We start from the raw sequence: 20,472 nt of genomic DNA, 5'->3' as shown, positions 1-20,472 counted from the left end.
GATGATATTCGACCAGAAATGCTGAAGTATGGTGGTATAAGAGTCTTACAGTGGCTGCACTGCATAGTTCAGAAAGCCTGGACAGAGGGACGAATTCCCGATGATTGGAGTAGAGCTCTCATAGTACCCATATATAAAAAGGGAAATAAAACTGAATGTGAGAATTACAAAGGTATTTCCCTACTGAGTGTTCCTGGCAAGATCTATGCAAGTATACTTGAGAAACGGTTGAGAAGAATTGTGGAAGAAAAGCTTAGTGAAGAACAAGCTGGATTCAGGCCAAATAGAGGCTGTCAGGATCAGATCTTCACTTTACGACAAACAGTCGAGAAAGCATGGGAATATAACAGAGATCTGTATTTAAGTTTTGTTGATTTGGACAAGGCATATGACAAGGTGCCAAGAGAGAAGCTATTCAATATGCTACAGTTATATGGTGTTAATGGGGCATTATATCAAGCAATACTTAGTCTTTATTTGAGTTGTAAGTCAGCAGTTAGAATTGAAGGAAGTACAGGCAGATGGTTTAATGTTAAATCTGGTGTGAGACAAGGATGTACATTATCCCCTCTGTTATTCATTATCTATATGGATCACATTATGAAGGAAAGTGGTATTAAACATGATATCAAAATTGGAGATGTTAATGTCAGCGCTTTGCTTTATGCAGATGATGTTATACTTCTAAATAAATCCACTACAAGTCTGCAAGATTCCCTGACTAAATTGAATAGCTGTTGTAATAGATATGGTATGAAGGTCAGCAATAAAAAGACCAAGACAATGAAAATAGGCAGAATCATTGAAAATGTCAACTGTGTTGTGAATGGAGAACCTGTGGAACAAGTGAAACATTTCAGCTACTTAGGCACGATTTTTACTGAAGATGGTTAATTAAATATAGAAATAGACAACAGAATCAGCAAAGCTGGTATGGTAGGAAGTCAACTGAATAAATTCATATGGAATAAGAGAGAAATTAGTCAGAACACTAAATTAGCTGTATACAAGACAGTGTTCAAACCAGTTTTAACTTATGGATCTGAGAGCTGGGTGAGAAGTAAAACACTTGACCAAAGACTAGAGACTGCAGATATGAGAATCCTGAGAAAGATTATAGGAGTGAACAGATGGCATCAATGGCAATATCATATTAAAAACGAGGATATTAGGAAAGAACTTGACATTGTCAACATCCAGGAATGCATTAGCAGAGCTAATCTCAGGTGGTATGGTCACTTAAACAGAATGGGCGAAGAAAGATTAGCAAAACAAGTGTTCTCTGCCAGTTGGCAGCAAAACGACCCAGAGGAAGACCAAGATATAGGTGGATTGATACGGTACAAAGTGTCTTAGATGATAGAAATATAAGATCTGATAATGTTGAAGCCTTGACAAGTAACAAACCGATTTGGCAGAAAATTGTAGATAGGAAGTTAGTAATGATGTAATTTTTTTCATGTAGTACTGTCATATCCTGTACACCCCTTGAGGGTACATGGCAGGAATTTGATGATGATCAAGTGTTCAATGCTGATGAATCCAAGTTATATTGGAAAAATATGCCAAAACGCACCTATATTTCGAAAAATGAAAGATCAGCTCCTGGATTCAAAGTTTCCAAAGACAGAATTATTCTACTATCGTGTAGTAATGTATCAGGTGATTACATGACAAACCAATGTTTATTAACCGATCCTCAAATCCTCGTGCTATGAAAGATTAAAATATGCACTTTTTTTATTTTGCCTAAAACATTTATGCATTACGTGCAATGAAGCTTAATTTCAATTTCAATTTTTATAATTTTATACTATGTATTTCTGTCATAGTTTATATGTTTTCTTAACTTACATGAATTACCTGAATTAAATAAAAATATATTTTTGTTGGATATGTCATTGTTGTTTATATATATAGTTTTTTTTTTTTTTAAAACCGATTTCGGAACATAACCCTACTTTTTGTATGTGATCTGAGTCTCGCATAACGTGATTTATATAACATAGCATTTCTATGGAACCTAACATCTGCTTTATACGAGGGTTACCTGTAATTCATTATTCCGATAATCAGATTTCAATCACACCTCTCACTCATTGAATGATAACAAAAGCAAGCGTGAATTTCAAGACCAGCATTCGCCCCTGTACTGCAGTATGTACAGTGGTGCAATAAACACAAGTCATGCAATGCCACCCCCATCACCCAAAAAATATAAAAATGAAGTCAGAGGTCATTATACACAAACAATGATCAAAACACCTGGAGAACAACTGACTGGGCAGGTATGCTCTATGCCTGCCTCAACCAAGTGTCACGCAGGTCTCACTGGAATAACATATATCACATGAGCAATGTGTAACAGCAAAAAGAGTAGGTCTTTCTTTTAAATTTACACGGTGATCAGCATTCATATTTATGAATTTAGGGACACAAAACACACGTGTTGAAATTATTACTTATTATTAATAATTGTTATTATTTGTTATTATGAAACAAATATTATTTGTGCCCCTAAATTCATAAATATAAAAAAAAGAGTAGGTGATGAAGAATACAAATGCTTGTAGGCTAATTAAAGCTCTGATGCTAAAAAAAATAAAAAAACCGAGCATAACACTAAATGAGGTTTGACTGTATCTGTGTGATTTTGTTCAATGCAGTGTAGTATGTGTGAGATGTATTTGTCATGCAAATTGAAAGATCGTGTAAGGAAGGAAGGCCCTCCCTGGCATTTGCAGCACCAGGCAAGAGTACAAATTGAGACTCGTATACCATATGTCTAAATATTTAAATTGCTATAAATCAACAGTTTGTTAGCAACAAACTGTTAAATCATAAAGTTCTATCCTCCTATCATGACAAAAATCAAAAAATATGTGTAAAGTTATGATTGATTTTATTATTATTATTATTATTCCGGGCAACTTCAAGGAGTCGACAGACTCATCGAGGGAGGCCCTAACATCATGTCAAGAACAACAATTCGACATTCACACAGTATCTATTTTGCTGGGGTCTTGAACTCACACAGTATCTATTATGATGGGGTCTTGAACTCATTCACGGTCGTAGCACCCACAACAGACTCTGGAAGCTAATTCCACTCATTCACCACTCTCCAAGTAAAAAACCTAGCTCTAAACACCCCTGCTAACCACATTCTTGCCCAGCTTCCATGTATGGCCCCCTAGTCCTATTCCCAAAAATATCTTCTGGATTAATCTTATAGAAACCCTTCAGTAATTTGAATGTCTCAATCATATCACCCCTTTTCCACCTATCAACCAATTTTTGCAACCCACAAATCTTCAAACCTATTTTCATAAGGTTCATTCCACAGACCTGCTATCATCTTGGTTACTCATCTCTGGATCCTCTCCACCTCCTCCCCATCAAGAAAAAACCCTGGCGCCCATTTGGGGGACAGTAGTCTAGATGGGGTCTTATCAAGGCTCAATACAGAGGAACAATAACTTGTTTGTCTCTGCTTGTTAAAGTATTTTTCAGCAACCAAGTGATTCGATGAGCTGATTTAGCCACTTTTGCAATGTGCCCCCTAAATTTCAATTCCCTATCCACCAACACTCCCAAATCCCTGGCCTCATCAATCTCCTGGAGTATGGTTCCACCAATGTGATATACTGCTGCTATTCTTTTCACCCCAAAATGCATAACCTTACACTTTGCCACATTAAATTGACATCCATTTTCCCTAGCCCAGTCCTCCAAACTATCCAAATCATCCTGTAAAATTTTGACGTCCTGTGCACTCACAATTGCTCTACCCAACTTTGCATCATCAGCAAACAAGTGAACACTTCCTCTCAGATCCTTTCCTATATCATTGATGAACAAATTGAAAAGTAGTGGTACAAAAACAGAACCCTTTGGCACACCACTAGTCACAGGCCGTCTTTTGGACTCTACTCCTGAATAAACCGCTCTCTGGTATCTCTCCATCAACCACCCTCCTATCCATCCCCATCTGCTCCAGTTTACTGTTCCATGTGGTATCCTGTCAAAGGCCTTTGCGAGGTCAAGTAGAATCACTGTAAACCCATTACCCTTATCCAGTTCAGTTGTCACTGTATTATAAAACGTGGCAAGTTACTGAGGCATGATCTACCCTTCACAAAACCATGTTGTCCACAATACAATATCCCATTTTCATCTATCCAATCCTGCGTTCTTTTCTTGACTAATTTCTCCAAGACCTTGACAACGATTCCTGACATGCTAATCGGTCGGTAATTTACAACAGCAGTCTTGGCACCTCCTTTATGTGGAACTATTTTCCCCTCTTTCCACTCCCTTGGGACTAACCCAGACCCGAGACTCAGATTAAACAAAATGGTCAAGGGTGCTGACAATTCTTTAGCCGCTTCACGTACGACACGAGCTGGTATACCATCCAATCCCACAGATGTATTAACATTGAGGTTATGCAATAGACTACTCACCTCCACTTCATTCACCACAATTCCCGTATAATCTATTGGTTCATTCATTTCTGCAATGTCACCACCTGGATGATATATTCTTGCAAAGTGCTCACTCAGTGACTCAACTATATCAACTGATTCAGTTACCTCCCTATCATCGGCATTCTTTAAAATCATTCTGCCATATACATTTTTTCTTTTACTTGCAACATATCAAAAAAATTGTTTAGGATTCTCTTTAGCCTGCATGGCCAATGTTCTTTCGTAATCCTTTTTTGCTTTTCTTACCACACTCGTTACCCTTCTGGCATGCACTTTATACCATTCATGTGCCTGCCAGTCACCTTTTTCCTTAAATTCCCTCCATAGTTGTTTCTTTTTTGAAGCTCAAGCTTAATGGTGTTATTCATCCATTTAACCCCTACTTGATTTATTATTCGGACTCTAGGTATACAGTCAGCCATTGCTTCATGCACGCACTTCTTAACTACCTCCCATGCACTATCAACTTCTAGCCCTTGCAGTTGTATATGCCATGGCACTGAACCAATCAAACCCCTAAGCTTCTAATACTTACCAGCCCGATAATTCCACATTACCCTGATTTAATTGTAAATTCCACACCTTTAGCCACCTCCCAAGTCAAGACCCTATGATCACTCTCACCAATTGGTGGCAATGTGGTCATATTTGTTACCAAATCCTCAGATGCAATTACTAGGTCAAGCACTCTCTGAACCCTAGTATTTTCCATTACATGCTGTCGCAGATAGTTATCCCTTAATAACTGCATAAAATCCAATTCCTTCCTCCCGTGTGTCCTCTCCTCACTCCAATCAATGTGACCATAGCTGAAATCTCCCATAATAATTACCCTCCTTCCACTCATTTCTTCTATTTGCTTGTGCATACTATCTCCACCATCTTTTCCATCACCTGGTCTATAGCAGCACCCAATTGTATATTTTGTTCTGCTAGCCACAATCTCACACCAAATGGCCTCAAATATGCTCTTTTCTCTATCCTGCAATTCAACTTCTATTCTCCTTGGCTGCAGCTCATCAGCTATCATCAACAATACTCCTCCCCCATTTTATTCTCCCTGTCATTCCTGAACACACTATATCCATCACAATCAATCCCACTAGCTATATCATCTACAGTCAGCCATGTTTCACTAATGCCAATAACCTGTGGTCTGGAAGTGCCAATCATGGCCAAAAATTCTTTCTTCTTGTTCCTAATACTCCTAGCATTAGTGTACATGAATTTCAGACCCCCCATTAGCCCCATCCCTACCTTGATGCCTTATACTAACTATCCCATTCTGATTTGTTGTCCTTATTCGCTCGGGCATATTATACTCATTCATACACTCAACTGCCTCCCTAAGGTCTGCATATCTACTCCCTCCCCTTTAATAAATCTAGTTTCCCTGATTCTGCACATCCACTTCATTCAACAACACTTTTTCAAGTCTCCTTACACCGAATCCATTCAAATGCAAGCCATCCATCTTACATAGATCCTTTTGCCCATCGAACTCACTCCACACGTCCACAAATTCCACATCACATCGCTATTTTATAAGGTTGAAAGTTGGTGAAATATCAAAGGTGAATGAATTTAATTATCATCACATGTCTGGGTGTTTTATTGATGGACTAATGATGTGTGGATGAGTAATAAAATAGACATCACTCATAAATGATATATTTACTCCATAAAATTTATTATATGGAGCCTGTGTAGCTCAGTGGATGTGGCGTTTGCACACCACCGCGCTAGGCCGCACGAAGGAAGTCTTGGTTTCGAGTCTAGTCGGCGACTAGAGGAAATTTTTCTAAGCCTTTTTTCGCCCGGTTCCCGAGTTAGTCGATCTCTGGCACGGGCAAGCAGGTTTTTCCTCCCGGAAACTCGGGTTTTTCGTCCTGTAAACTCAAGAAAATCGACCGTAGAACCCACATTATTTCAGACATTAAATATATTGTGTTAGGGTTAGAGACCACGAGATGGCGACACATTAGTGATAGCCTTGGGCCATCTGTCTCTGATTGGGTACCAGTGGAGATTGAACTGCCCACTCAGTCTCCAAAAAAGTTAGATAGGGCTAAATGGCCTCGCCTACTCCCGTATATACGGGAATAAAAAGGCGTTAGCTGATTTTTTTTTTTTTTTTTTTTTTTTAAATTTATTATTTTCTGTTTGCAATATGTGGGCCCTCTAAAGTGCAGAGCCCAAGGTAGGTGCCCCTCTTGCCCAAACCTAAAGGGAACACTGAAGGAGAGCAATACTTGTGAATGGTGCTTACTAACACTTACAAAATACGACAGTGGAGCACCATTTGGATAGAGAGAACAAAATACATGGCAGTAGACCAGAAAATGTTGGTATCAGAGATAAAGTTGAAAGTGTGCTGGTGGAAGGTCAGGAGAACATATGTGTATTCCTCCACAGGATAAAACAAGAAATTGAAAGATTGCAGAATTGTCAAGAGATTAATAGAGCTGAGAAAAGAAACAAGCAAGATGTCTGAGCTAAGAAACAAGACTGTATGAATAAATGAGAAAAAGAGGGTAAGGAGAAAAAAAAACTTATGGTGATTCTATGGTAAGAAGAATATTTAATGAAAGCATCACAACATCCTGTTTTCCTGAAAAAAAAAATTAATATTAGCAAAGGATGCAAAATGGTAAGATAAAATAATTGATTGTTTTGACTACTCACCCTCACTCCACTCAGGTAATTAGTAGTATTGACAACTGTTAAATTGTGAATGAATACAATTTACTAAGGAATGTTTCATTCATAGTTTAACAAGCTTAAGCACATAAAATAGAAATGCTTGTATTTTGGTATAATTGTAAATAGCCTGTAAAACTTTAAGATAACGTGATTAATACAATTTTTGTGAATATTCACGTGTGAAGTTCCTACTAAACTGTATATTAACAATGAAAATAATATATATCTTGTCTGCTAGCAATGATAGAAAGTTTGTGAATTGTATATAACCAACTAGAAACAAAAGGTCAAAGTACGCGGGCGAGACACCGGGATTAGTGAGCTGCCTGAAGCGGTCACATACACGTAGGGCACATGGCACGCTGAAGTCTTCTTGGAAGACGCTACAGAAAGGCAAGACACACAAGTATAAGAAAATAGCATATCGGATGAAAATTAAAAATTGAAATTGCCAATAGGGTTGATATAAAAGGGCTGGACCCCCCCCCCAGAAGTCTTATGTTTTCTCTCTCTCTCTCTCTGTGGTTGGAGTTCTACTGGTGCCCTGGTCGAGGTGCACGTCGCTACCAGTTTCAAGCATTACACAATGAGTGGGTCGAAGTTTTCCTACGCAGTGGGCTATACACGGGGAAGTAGCGGCTAAGTAGCAAGCCAAATGGATGCAGTTTCATCTATGTGCCAAGAAATCTCTAGGCATAGCTGATCAATGTGTAATTCCAAATGGACTAACCTAAGCTGATGAAATTCCCACTCACAACTTAGAAGGAAGACAACGTGCTGTGAAAAGGAACCAAGAAACAAAGAGATAAGCATGATGAACCTTCAAGTTCGGTAAGGTACAAGCCTTTGATTATGTTTTGTATGAAAGGAAGAATTTTGTAATTTAAGAATCAAGGACATTCAAAAAGGTTAGAACTCTAATTAAGATTAAGGCAGGACTGTGATATATAAAAGTTGGTGAACATTTCAAGTAAAGGTCTATGTCTAGTATATGTGATGACTGTTAATTATGTATAAGGTGTTATAGCATTACCTAATCTTAACTGTTTTATTAATACCATAAATGTTTTGTTGGTTAGAGAACTGAGAAAGTGAGCTGGGAATTTTGTTCCAAAGCATTGATTATTGTCCATTATATGTTGATTTCTTTTAACTTTGTAATCTAGTAGTATAGTAATGATTGAAAATTCTCTGTTGTGTAAAATTATCTATATGTTAAATAAACCTTTTGTTCTTATTCATTTGGTTGCCTGAATTTAAGAATCTGATGCACCACTCATAAAAGATTCGGACCGAAGTGGGATATATAGGGAGTAGACTTTATAACGGAGGGTCACCTACCATCACTAGTATGATTTGCTGTGTGTGGAATTAAAAAACCTGAGTTTCTGAGAGGAAAAACCCTACTACCTCCATATGAGATTGGCTAACTCACCTTTAATTGAAAAAATCCCATATAAAGATTCCTCTTCTCATGACGAGAATCGAACTCAGACCTTTTCCTATTGAAAGGCACAACATACTGTCATTCTTCCGGTTGTGATGCAGAGGTTCTGTAAACCAACCTTCTCATCTTCCTCTTCCCTATCCCATATACCTCTTTCTTTTGGAGCAATCTTTCTTGATACCATTTTCCTCAACACACACACACACACACACACACACACACACACACACACACACACACACACACACACACACACACACACACACACACACACACACACAACCTCCAGTTCAAGAAACACATTAACAGATTCCTTTCATTTCTCTGGTCACTTGCTGCACACACCAGTATCGTGTTATTGGTCTTGAGACCTACTGTGGGGGGGGGGATTAATATAAATATGCTAAATAATATATAATGACATGTGTGAGGCCCCCCAAGAATGGGAATGGCAAATTTTAAGGCTTCCTGCACAACAGCCAAGGTTACCCACTAGTACCTATAGGATTTAGTTCTTTATATCTAATCATTTGCACTTCTTTTGAGTGCATGTTATATATTTATGTTGTATATCTTTGATGATGTTTCCATAACAAAAATGAAATACTGTAGTCATTAAAATGTTGTTTATTTCATTTCTCTTTGCTGCACTTTGTTTACATGAAACTGTCGATATGAATCATGGAAACATTTAAAAACACTCTTGATAATTTTAAAGATTTCATAGATTTGGCAGAAAGAACTTCTTAGCTAAGCTTATTCATCTTATGGTCTATTTCTGACTTATACAATTAGGTGGCCAGATTTCTCTCTCTGGATGTGCATTACTGATGGATAAAGCTTTTTCCTCAAATTTTGCAACTAATGCTGGGGTACTATAAGGATTTGATCTATACTTTTGCTTAATTCTTCATTCTCTCTCAACCTTCTCCATGTGAAAATCGAATCCAAGTTTTGCTGATGGCTGTTCTACTTTACTTTCTGTTTTTTCATATAACAAACCTTACACTGCATAAATCACCCAAGCTTCTAAAATATGTACTTTTATGTTCTTAAATTATTCTCCACTGAAGAATAATTGAGAGATCAATTATTCTTCAGTGAAGATTCAATGCTAGCAAAATTCAATCGTGTATTCTTTCTTGCAACTCCCCCCCCCCCTTTAAGTTTTATTTTTGGCAACACCCAAATTGCTAGACAAGGATGAGATATACAGCACATTGTGCATTCCTCTTTTCATTTGAAAAACTTGGCCAAGCACTACAAAAAAAATTAACAAATCTTCCAAAATATCTATTTCCACAATCCATTGTTCTGACTTCAAAACTATTCTTCAGTAGGATTCTAATAATTTTAACTTCACTACTAACAAAAATCATCTCTGAACAACTATTAACTCTATAAATATCACACATTTTTCTCTCAGGAGGAAGAGGAGCAAGAAAATAAATAATACTTTTAGATCCTTTTGATTTTGTGATCAAAGTGCACTAATTTTTTCATAATTAAATCTCATGTTTTCAATTTTTGCAAGCTGTATCCTATTGAATATGATTTAATCATAATTGCAGATCAGCAGTATTCAACCTAGAACCAAAGTGCAGTAAGCTGATTATGTACTACTTTAATACTACTTAATAATACTACTACCAAGTACTGTAGACTGTAATAAAAGCAGTCAATGGGTCTACAGTACTTGGCTGAGAGTCACAGCTATGATTCTTGTTGAAAGTGTTATATACATAAGAAGTAGATTTTTTCCAGATTATACACTGCCCGATATAGTAAATGCACCAACACTGAATGAATTCAAGGCAAGATATGACAGATGAAGTCACATTAATTCACAGAAGCCTCAAACAATACTAACATTATACTTTAAATACATGTAGTTGTGTGGGGATCTCAGCTGTAATATGTAAAACCTCAAAAAAAAAATTTTTTTTTATTGTAGTTTTCTGCTATATATTTTTCCCATACATATGTAACTAAATTTCATTCTCATTTGTACTCTAAATAAGCATGGGAGAAAATGCAATAAAAATATTATAATAAAGGGGAGGAGATTCCATTATAATACATACCACATCAGTTTTTGTATTATAAGTGCCTTTTTCTAGACTTTCTGGAGCCATCCATTTAACAGGAAGTTTAGTCTTTTTATTATCACTACTATAATAATCTCTTTCATAAATATCACGAGATAGTCCAAAATCAGCTACTTTCACTGTCATGTCTTCATCAAGCCTAAAAAATAAAAAATAATAAATTTTAAGGCTATTCTCAGATTTTAATCCTTAGAAATATAGACAGCTTTAACCAAAAGATAACATTACAAAAAAGTTAGAGCTGAAAGATTTTTATATTAACCCTAATCCCCCCCCCTCAAGGTTATGAACAAATGATTTTTTAAATGTTCTGTTTTTTTTGTTTGTTTGTTTGCTTTATTTAAAAATTTTTTTCCATTTCATTTCACATATGCAGTGATAAGTAGATAGATCTGTGCTTTCTATCATCAGGTTATGGTTTCAAATCTTACTGTAATATAAATGCTATTATTATTATTATTTCAATATTCTTTCGATTCTCTCTACAACTCTTGGGAGGCCCGCCGTGTGCGTGCTCCTGTTGTAGGTCACTCTATTAATGAGACAAAAGTTTCAGTCTCCTCAATCCTACTAGAGGACCTCTCCTCTCCTGCCGGCCTGGTGGGCCGAGTGGTTAGCATATCTGCTCTCCAGCCAAAAGGCTGCAGGTTTGAATCTCGCTGTGGACATGGATGTTTGTGATTGTCTATGAAAGTACTAGTGGTGATAGTCGGCGGTAGATGGCGTTGGTGTTAGATGATGAAGGTTGGTGGAGTAGTGAGATGAAGAGTTGTAAAGTAGATATCCTCCCTCGATGAGCCTTTGGACTCCCTGGAGGTGTGATGTAATAATAATAATAAATGTTTCTAAATGTCTTTAGATGGATGATTTTCAATGCCTGTTGTAAGCCTACCAATCTGCTTACTGGAAACCTGAAGAAGCTCATGAAAGTACTATTTGATCTCTAAGAGCAGGATTTCCAGTTTATCCTTGCCAAAATGCAGCACTCATAGGGTATCAGTCATCTCTATCAAGTTGATTTCCATATCTTAAGAACTTAATAAAGCTTCATCTTTCACCATTACCAACAAAAAAAGATTTCTTTGTACTTAATTTTCACTTTTTGTGGTGTCTCGATTTTATCAGCTTTTTTCTCTTTGTCAATCACATCTACAAGTCTATCTTGTAATTCAAAATGCCAGCTTTTCTCTTCTGTTATGAGCAATACTTCCCTCTCATGTAAATTTATTTAAACCTCTTGAGAATTCTAAGAGCAGGATTCCCAGTTTATCCTTTGACCAAACACCAGCACTCATGTGATATAAATCATCTCCATTTAAGTTCACTAAATAAATTTGTTTCCATTTGGGGAAAATGTCTTTGAAGCCTCCTTACAAATCCTTGACAGAGAGTCAGTTAGGTTGCTTAATGACACAGGATTACACCTAGATCCTAGCTTTTCAGAATGTAAGACCTTATGTATAATAGCAGAGAAGAAGTTAAAAAGACATATTGCAAAGATAATAAAGCAATGCAGAAGCATGCAATGCTGATATGGTGAAAAGGAAACTGATAGTGTGGGAAAAAGAAGGCTATCATTTTTCTTTATAAGGAGTTATATATGCTATGTACAGGTTTAATTGCCATAGGTTTCAGTGAAATAGTGGAAAAAAAGAGAGAGACAATGGTGGTGAGTTCTCCAATAATGAATGTCTTCAAGGTAAAGTATGTTAGTTATAGTGGTATGTGAGTGTTTCACTTCTGACCTTCCAAATCAAGAAGAGATTATAACAGAGACATAAAAAAAGGAGGGTAATGAGCAGTTGCATAAAGACTATAAGGTTTGGGTTCAGTCTATAAAGGGGACAAGTAGAGTAAGGAAGGAAAAATGAGAATATAAAAGGAGAGATTCATATTTTCATAGAAAACAATACTGCCAATAACAAAATAAAACAAAAATGTAACCCAAAAACAAGAAAACAACATAAATAAACCCATTCCAAAAAAAAAAAAAAAAAACACATCCACTTTATTAACATTTATGGTTATAACTCAAACATAAACAACGTACCACCATTTACATCTAATAAACTCCGTTATTTTTAATAGAACCTCAATCATTAATGTCCAACATAACTTTCGAAACTACACTCTGCATGATTTCTTTCATCACAAAAGTGAAACCTGTGCATTTGTCAAATCTAATGTTAGAGAACTGTAAATCTTGAATCCCTAATCTGCTGTGCTTCAAAATTTCCTTGTTCATTCAGATGCATTCATTTGCTTCTTCATCACTCTGAAAACTCAGATAACCAGCCTAATCTTTTTGAATCTGAATTTGAAGATTTATTATCTACATCCCAAATATCCAAACAGTGGGATCATCTTTCTTTGGACTTCGACTGTCACAACTTTGACTCTTCTCTTCTCCATATCCATTGATTAAGCTGGAAGAGATGCAGAGATAATTGCTGTCAGCAACAGTCTTTCCCAAATTGTCCATCTTTAACCAGAATCCTGAATACTAGAATAATCCATTCTTGCAACACCCTTGATGACCAGTTCTCTCAAGATAAATATACTGGAGATGTCACTATCCTCTTAATAACTCTGACCACACCTCATCCAATTTTCTTTGTGTGCAGAACATCCTTCATCCAACCATTCTCAGTCTTACGTCCTATAGCATTGCAATCGTGCTGAATGGGATAATCTATATGGTGTCTACTCTTACTTTCCTTGGGTTGATTACTGTCTTCTGATCCAACCTGTTTCAACTAAATAACTGAAATAATTCTTATTAGAATGAAGATCTTCATCCGACATTCCATCCAAAACCTGAGACCACTTTGGCTTTCCACTAAGAGTGACAAAGCAGTCCAAGAAAATAATTCAGCATATTGCAAGTAGCTCAAAACCAGAACTCAAGAATCTCACTTGTAATTTCAAAAGTTACAAAAAGACTATCAATAAATCTAAATCAGACTTTGAGAGGACCAGGTAGAGACAGCCTGCCTCCTGCTCAAATGGTTATTAAACTTGCTGATTCCTTGCCAAGGCTACTGGGCACAACTTCTGCCCATTAATGTTCCCACCTCCCTCCCTCCCTCCCTCTCTCTCTCTCTCTCTCTCTCTCTCTCACACACACACACACACACACACACACACACATCCAGATACTGCTATTGAATCATCCAAAGGCAAAACTAACCTCCTCCAACTTTTGAAATGATCAAGTCAAAATATACCCCCCACTTTACGGCATGTTTGTTTCATCTGGCCTTTTGTCAGAAAGACATCAGAACATAAATAGCCTGGATAGCATACCAAACTGACATCTTGTCCTGTTTTATTCCATGTACCTCTTTCTCTGAAACAGTCTTCCCAACACAGTTTCTCTAACGACAATCTCCAGTTGTTCGAAAAACATATCAACAGGGTGCGTTTTTTTTTTCTCAAGCATCTCCATGGAGTAGTCAAAGACTCATCATGGAAGCCCAAACTAACCATTATTCACATAATGTGACATACTTTAATTCAGTGAATTAGTTTGATTCACTGACCACCCATTCCATTTATTCACTGCTACTCAAAGAAAAAATCTGGTCCTCATGACCCAGCTTATCACACTCTTCTCACTTTCCAGAAGTGACCCATTGTTTTCTACCTTCTGTTATTCATTGAATTTTTTTTTTCTGTGTCATTCCTATAAAGTCCTTTAATAACTTATAAGAGTCTGTTATATTCATTCTTTTCTGACTGTCAACTGGATTGTGTAACCTACAAACATTTAATCTATCCTTATAGGGAATATTCCATATACCTTTTACTATCTTGTCACTTGCTTCCCTAATACTTCCTCATCTCAAAGGAACCTAGGCAATCAGATCTGTGCATAAGAGTCCAGATGTGGCCTTATCAAAGACTTATAAAGAGGGATAATCACCTCCTTATCCCTGTTTGTCAGTGTATTCTTCAACATCCAGCCAATCTAGTATACTACTTGGTCACATTTGCAATATCTCTAAATTTCAGTTCCCTGGCTCCTGAAATCCTTGGTATTGTTCAGTTTTGTCAATATAGAACACAGTTTAAAATCTTTTCACCTGTAACATTACATGGCCTTACATTTTTTGTCAAATAAACTGGCAGTTATTATTATTATCATCTCAAGAGCCCCAAGGAGTCAAAGATTCATCGTGGGAGGTCATTTGTCATACACACACAGATCATCATACCACACCTTAAACAAATTAAAATTCTCTGTAGACACTCTCAGGCAATGCATTCCAATCATTCACAACTTTCCATACAAAAAACATGCTCCTCACTCCCCTGCTCACACCTTCCTGATGCAGCTTCTAGAGATGATCTCTTGTTTTCACCCATCTCCCACCATTTTAGGGAAAAAACCCTTCAACATTAATCCTATAACAAGCCCTTACCAACTTGTACATCTGTCATATCACCCCTCCTCTTCTCCACTAGGCTCTGCAAATTGCATCTGCTCAATCTTTCTTCATACTCAACATTCCAGAGGCCAGAAATTGCCTTAGTCAATCACCTCTGGACCCTTTCCAATATCTCTTCATCCTTTTGAAAACCAGCTGACTAAATGTGTGTCCATATGTGGCCTAATCAAGGCCTTATACAATGTAACTAGAATCTAATCTCCTACAATTCAGTGTCCTCCATATTATTGCCAGAATTCATTGTGCTGTCCTCATAATTTTAGATTCCTATCCACCATCAACCCCAATATCTCTGATTTCATATTAAGAGTAAATTCTACATCCCATGTTTGTTTTCCAAATTTTAAAACCTTACATTTTGCAACATTGAAATGGTATCCCAACTCCCATACCCATTCACTTAGTCTATTTGGGTCTTCTTTTAAGGCCACAACATCTGCTGTACCCCTCATAGTTCTTCCTAACTTTTGCATAATCTGCAAACAACTGAATATCTCCATTCAAATCTAACTCAGTATCATCAATATACAGATTAAACAGTAATGGCCCTAAAATAGACACCTGAGGTGCACAACTAGTGTGCACCTCAGGTGCACTAGGATATTTCTTCCCTAACCTTTGTTAATACTGCAGGTCATCTATCTATCTATATCATCTGCTATAACTACTGCTCTACCCAAATTTACATCCTCAGAAAAAACTTGGACACTTCCCTTAAATCATTTCCTATATCATTTATACAAATTAAACAACAGCAACACTATTAACTAACTGCTTTCTTCTGGATTCAGCTCCATATACTTGTACTGCTCTTTGATTTCTGTCAATCAACCACTCTCTTCCCCAGATCACCAACTTCATAATATTCCCCATTTGCTCTAATTTATGTAATAGAGTACTATATAACATCCTACTGAGTGCCTTCCTCCAGCAGTAACATCATGTGGCCATTTCCTTTATTCAACTCAACTATCAGTTTACTATAAAAAGTGAATAAATTAATGTCTGCCCATTCACAAAACTGTGTTATTTCAAGGGTATCATATTCCAATACTGTTCCTATTTTACCAACTTCTTTGTTCTATAATTTTCTCCTGTGTCTCAAAGTTTCTTGTCTGCAGTTCAACTATTTTGCCCTTCTTCCTTATGCACATTCTCATAATTCATGGTCTGATAGCCCAACTAATTCATCATCAGCAGCAGAGTAATTTTCTGTCACTGCAGGATGAAGGCCTTCACCAAGCCTTTCTATGCAACTGAATTCCTGTCATCTCTTTAATCTCATCCTTCCACTGTCTCTTTGGTCTTCATGTAGCTCCAATCTAATATACATGCATATATTTGCATTAAAGGTTCTGCAATATTCTAAGTAGCTCCAATTCATCTACTTCTATTCTTACATCAGTCAGAGTTAAAGCTAGCACTGCAGTAGCACCACTTGGATTGCGCACTTCATCTAATTCAGTTACTTCATTGCAATTATCCTTCCAGCCTGGTTGGCTAGCATATCCGCTCTCAAACCAATCAAAAAAAAAATCTCAAACCAATCTCAAACAAATCACAGGTTTGAATCCCACCATAGGCATGGATGTTTGTGATTGTCTTTAGGTGGAAAATGAATTTCATCGCCTGGTGTAAGACCACTGCTACTACTTATTGGAGGCCTGAAGTGGCTGAAAAAGTTCCATGTTTGGTATTATCTTGAGCAGAACTTCTGGACAATGTAAAAATAAATAAATAAAAATACAGAACATTGACAAAAATGGAAAAAAAAATCCTTAGCCCACCCACAGTACAAATGTACTATAGGTTTAGTAATAACTTTTCATGGTAACCACATAAAAAAACATCACAGAGTGAAAGAGCACTTTGGGATTTTATCAGCCAATTTCCTCTCATAATCTGATTTTTCCTTTCTTCTTACTTGCATTTTGTACTGCTCTGAGCATGCTAACCACCTTTCTCTTTGCACACCCTCCACAACTTTTTTCTTTCATTTCTTGCAACTCCTACTTAATGATGTTGCTCATTCATCTACCCTGATTCAGCCTCTAAATTTTGGGTATACAACTCCAAGCTGACTGTTTGGTTTGTCATAATCACCTGCTCTGTAATTCCATATATACCCCCTTGTTAATAGAAAATTCCACATCTGGTAAACTTCTAGCTCAAAAACATATGATCTCTCCTCTCCTCTCTCTCTCTTTCCATTTGTGAGCAATATACTAAGAAATAGGTTGTGCATGACAAGGATGGGTGCTTGAATATGCTGCCACTAGTGATGAATGTGCCAGACAATTTTTATGATCAACATTCCTCCCCCATCTTCCCAGAGAATATCGTTAAGGTTTTCATTTTACACATCAAAGGTTTATCATAAAACTTGTCCAGTTTTCTATGTTCTGTAAATCCCCAGTTCTCCTCATCTGATTTACAAACTTTATTGCACTCTCTTCAAAAGACTATCTTTATCCACTCTCCAATCAAAGTTCTCTGGTCTTTCAGTGAGGGGATTATTTATTTTTCTATGTTAATCCCACCCACAACTGTTAGTGCCATGGGTGGGCTAATGGTGATGGTGTACATAGCCCTGAAGTTTATACGTCATACTGCAAACACTGTGAAGACATCACAATGTATTATAGAAATTATGAGGAGAACCTTAACATATAAAAGTAAAGAGGCTATGGTTCTATTGTTATAAGTCTTTGTACATAGATCTTGCCACTTGATTTTTTTGGGTATATACTGGAGAGTGCACAAAGAAGGTGAACTAATACAGCATCAGGTCTCTGAAACTGGATAAGAAGGAGACTGAGATAATTTAATTTGTAGAGCATTATGAATGGGAGGAATAGGGATGATATGATTGCAACACACAAGTTAGTAAAGGGTTTGATACCACTTAAATGTGAAAGGAAGATATTTTTCATAGAATGGAGGGAGATAGAACAAGAGGCCTTCCCTGAAAGTTGTATAACGAGAGTGTGAGTAGGGAAGTGAGGAAGTTGTTCTTTGCATAGAGAGTGGAAGCACTGTCCTGAGAATAAGGAAATGGTGAATGAATTTAAGGCATGGTTTGATGATTTTTCTTGTGTGACAGTGGATACCCTTCCCATGATGAGTCTTTTGGCTCCAGAAGGTCTAATGTTTATAATAATAATAATAATAATAAGCAATTATAAATACATATGCATATCAAAATTACACTGTATTTAAGAATAATCTAATAGCAAGTAATATATGATTTACTTACATGCAATTCCGAGCAGCAAGATCACGATGTACAAATTTTAAATCTGAGAGATACTTCATTCCTGAAGCTATCTGTACACCAAACTGCAGTAAATCTTTAAGCGTTGGTGACTGAAATAAAAGAACATATCTAATTTATGGGAAAAATTTACAAGAACAATATACAAAATTCATTAGCTTCTTATGCTTTAAAGGGAGATGAATGGGCTTTATGTGGTAATATGATTCTAATTTAGTAATACACTGTTTTACTTAAAACTAATATATTAATAGGTGTGGTAACGGCTTATTATTACATATTGTATTTTGGTATGAAATATCCAACTTGTATGATATGATATTATTATTATAAGATCCCATGGAGTCACAGATTCATCTAAGAGGTCCCTCTGTCATACACACACACACACACACAAACAGCTCATCATACCACGCCTTAAACAATTTCAAATTCTGTGCAGATACGATGCTCTCAAGCAATGCATTCCAATCATTCACAACTTTCCATGCAAAAAATCTGCTTCTCACACCCTCCTTATATAGCTTACAGGGATGACCCCTTGTTCTCCCCAAATCTCTCACCATTTTATGAAAAAAACTTCTTCAATGTTAATCCTATAACAGTCCTTTACTAACTTGTATATATCTATCACATCATGCCCCTCTTCCTCTTATCCAGAGACCAGAAATTTTGATCAATCACCTCTGGACCCTCTCCCACACTCTTCATCCCTTTTGAAAACCAGGTGACCAAATCTGTGCACAGTATTCCATATGTGGCCTAATCAGAGCCTTATACAATGGAACCAGAATCTCCTTCTACTTCTACAAGTCAGTGTCCTCAGCATCATTACCAGAATTCATTGTGCTGTCCTCACAATTTTGGCAATATGTCTTCTCAATATACCTCCAACAGTATATCCCCACAAGAGTAAACTCTACATCCCATCTTTGTTTTCCAAATTTTAAAACCTTACATTTCACAACACTGAACTGATTCCCCACTCCTGTGCTCATTCAGTCTATTCAAGTCTTCTTGTAAGGCCACAACATCTGTTCTACTCTGCATAGTTCATCCCAACTTTACATCATCTGTAAACAGCTCTATATCCCCATTCAAATCTTCTCCAATATCATTAACATACAGGTTAAACAGCAATGGCCCTAAAACACTGCTGAGGCACACCACCAGTGACCTTACTCTTCTGGAATATTGCTCCCCCATACACAACTTATTGATCTATCAGACAGCCAATCTCCAATCCAATTCACCAGTCCAATATCCAATCCCATTCACTCTAATCTGACTATGATAGATTACCTCATGACTTATCATGCGGTAATCTATCAAAAGCTTTTGCTAAGTCTAAGTATACTGTGTATATCCATCTTCCGCATCCAATGCTGCTGTCACCTTATTGTAATAAATAGATTACTAAAACATGACCTCTCTTTAGCAAATCTGTGCAAAAACTGTACAACAAAGATAATACCATTTTGTCAACCCAATTCTGGATACTGATTCTCACCAATCTTTCCAACACTTTAATCACAATACCTTTAAACTTTAACACTTTAACCAACAGTACACAGATTGGCATATAATTTGATGCTTGAATTCTGTCAGCCACTTAATAAAGGGGTATAAACTTGCCTTCCTTCCACTAATTTGGAACTTGACCCAATGTAAGACTGCTTATTTCTTGTGTATTCTCTCCTGAATTTATACACATCTTTATACTGAAATAGAATGAGTGCTAGTAATGACTAGGTTCATGCCCTGAACAGAAATCCTAAAGGTACTTGCTGTTATTATTAGGTTTGCTCTTTTCACTATTTCCCAAAACAATCTATTATTATTTGTTTGGTAACAACAACTTCTGGTTCCCATCTGCCATGCGGCCGGGGGCGAGTAGCTATATGCTACCATTCTAGGGAGAGATGATTATGAGCAAGGTGATTTCCGTAAGTATTTTGTGACTGTAACCTGTGTGTTCACGGGGCCGGTTTGCCTGCTT

General features: G+C 36.9%; 1 protein-coding gene across 5 annotated transcripts in view; it reads right to left on the bottom strand.

Annotated features, from left to right (window-relative positions):
* Positions 1-20,472, bottom strand: part of LOC150108512 (hepatocyte growth factor receptor-like) — a 186,795-nt gene that overhangs the window by 11,622 nt on the left and 154,701 nt on the right. For all 5 annotated transcript variants that reach the window (XM_090415937.1, XM_090415934.1, XM_090415933.1 and 2 more), the window contains exons 17-18: positions 18,456-18,565; positions 10,725-10,887 (exon numbers count right to left, since the gene is read on the bottom strand). In XM_090415937.1, the coding sequence (XP_090272063.1) occupies positions 10,725-10,887; positions 18,456-18,565 (273 nt within the window). The remainder of the gene's footprint in view (positions 1-10,724; positions 10,888-18,455; positions 18,566-20,472) is intronic.

The sequence above is a fragment of the Typopeltis vanoorti genome, chromosome 3 (assembly GCF_054136105.1).
Source record: "Typopeltis vanoorti isolate ZY-2024b chromosome 3, IOZ_Tvanoo_1.0, whole genome shotgun sequence".
NCBI classification, from domain to species: domain Eukaryota; kingdom Metazoa; phylum Arthropoda; class Arachnida; order Uropygi; family Thelyphonidae; genus Typopeltis; species Typopeltis vanoorti.
This window is presented reverse-complemented; position numbering and strand designations above follow the sequence as displayed.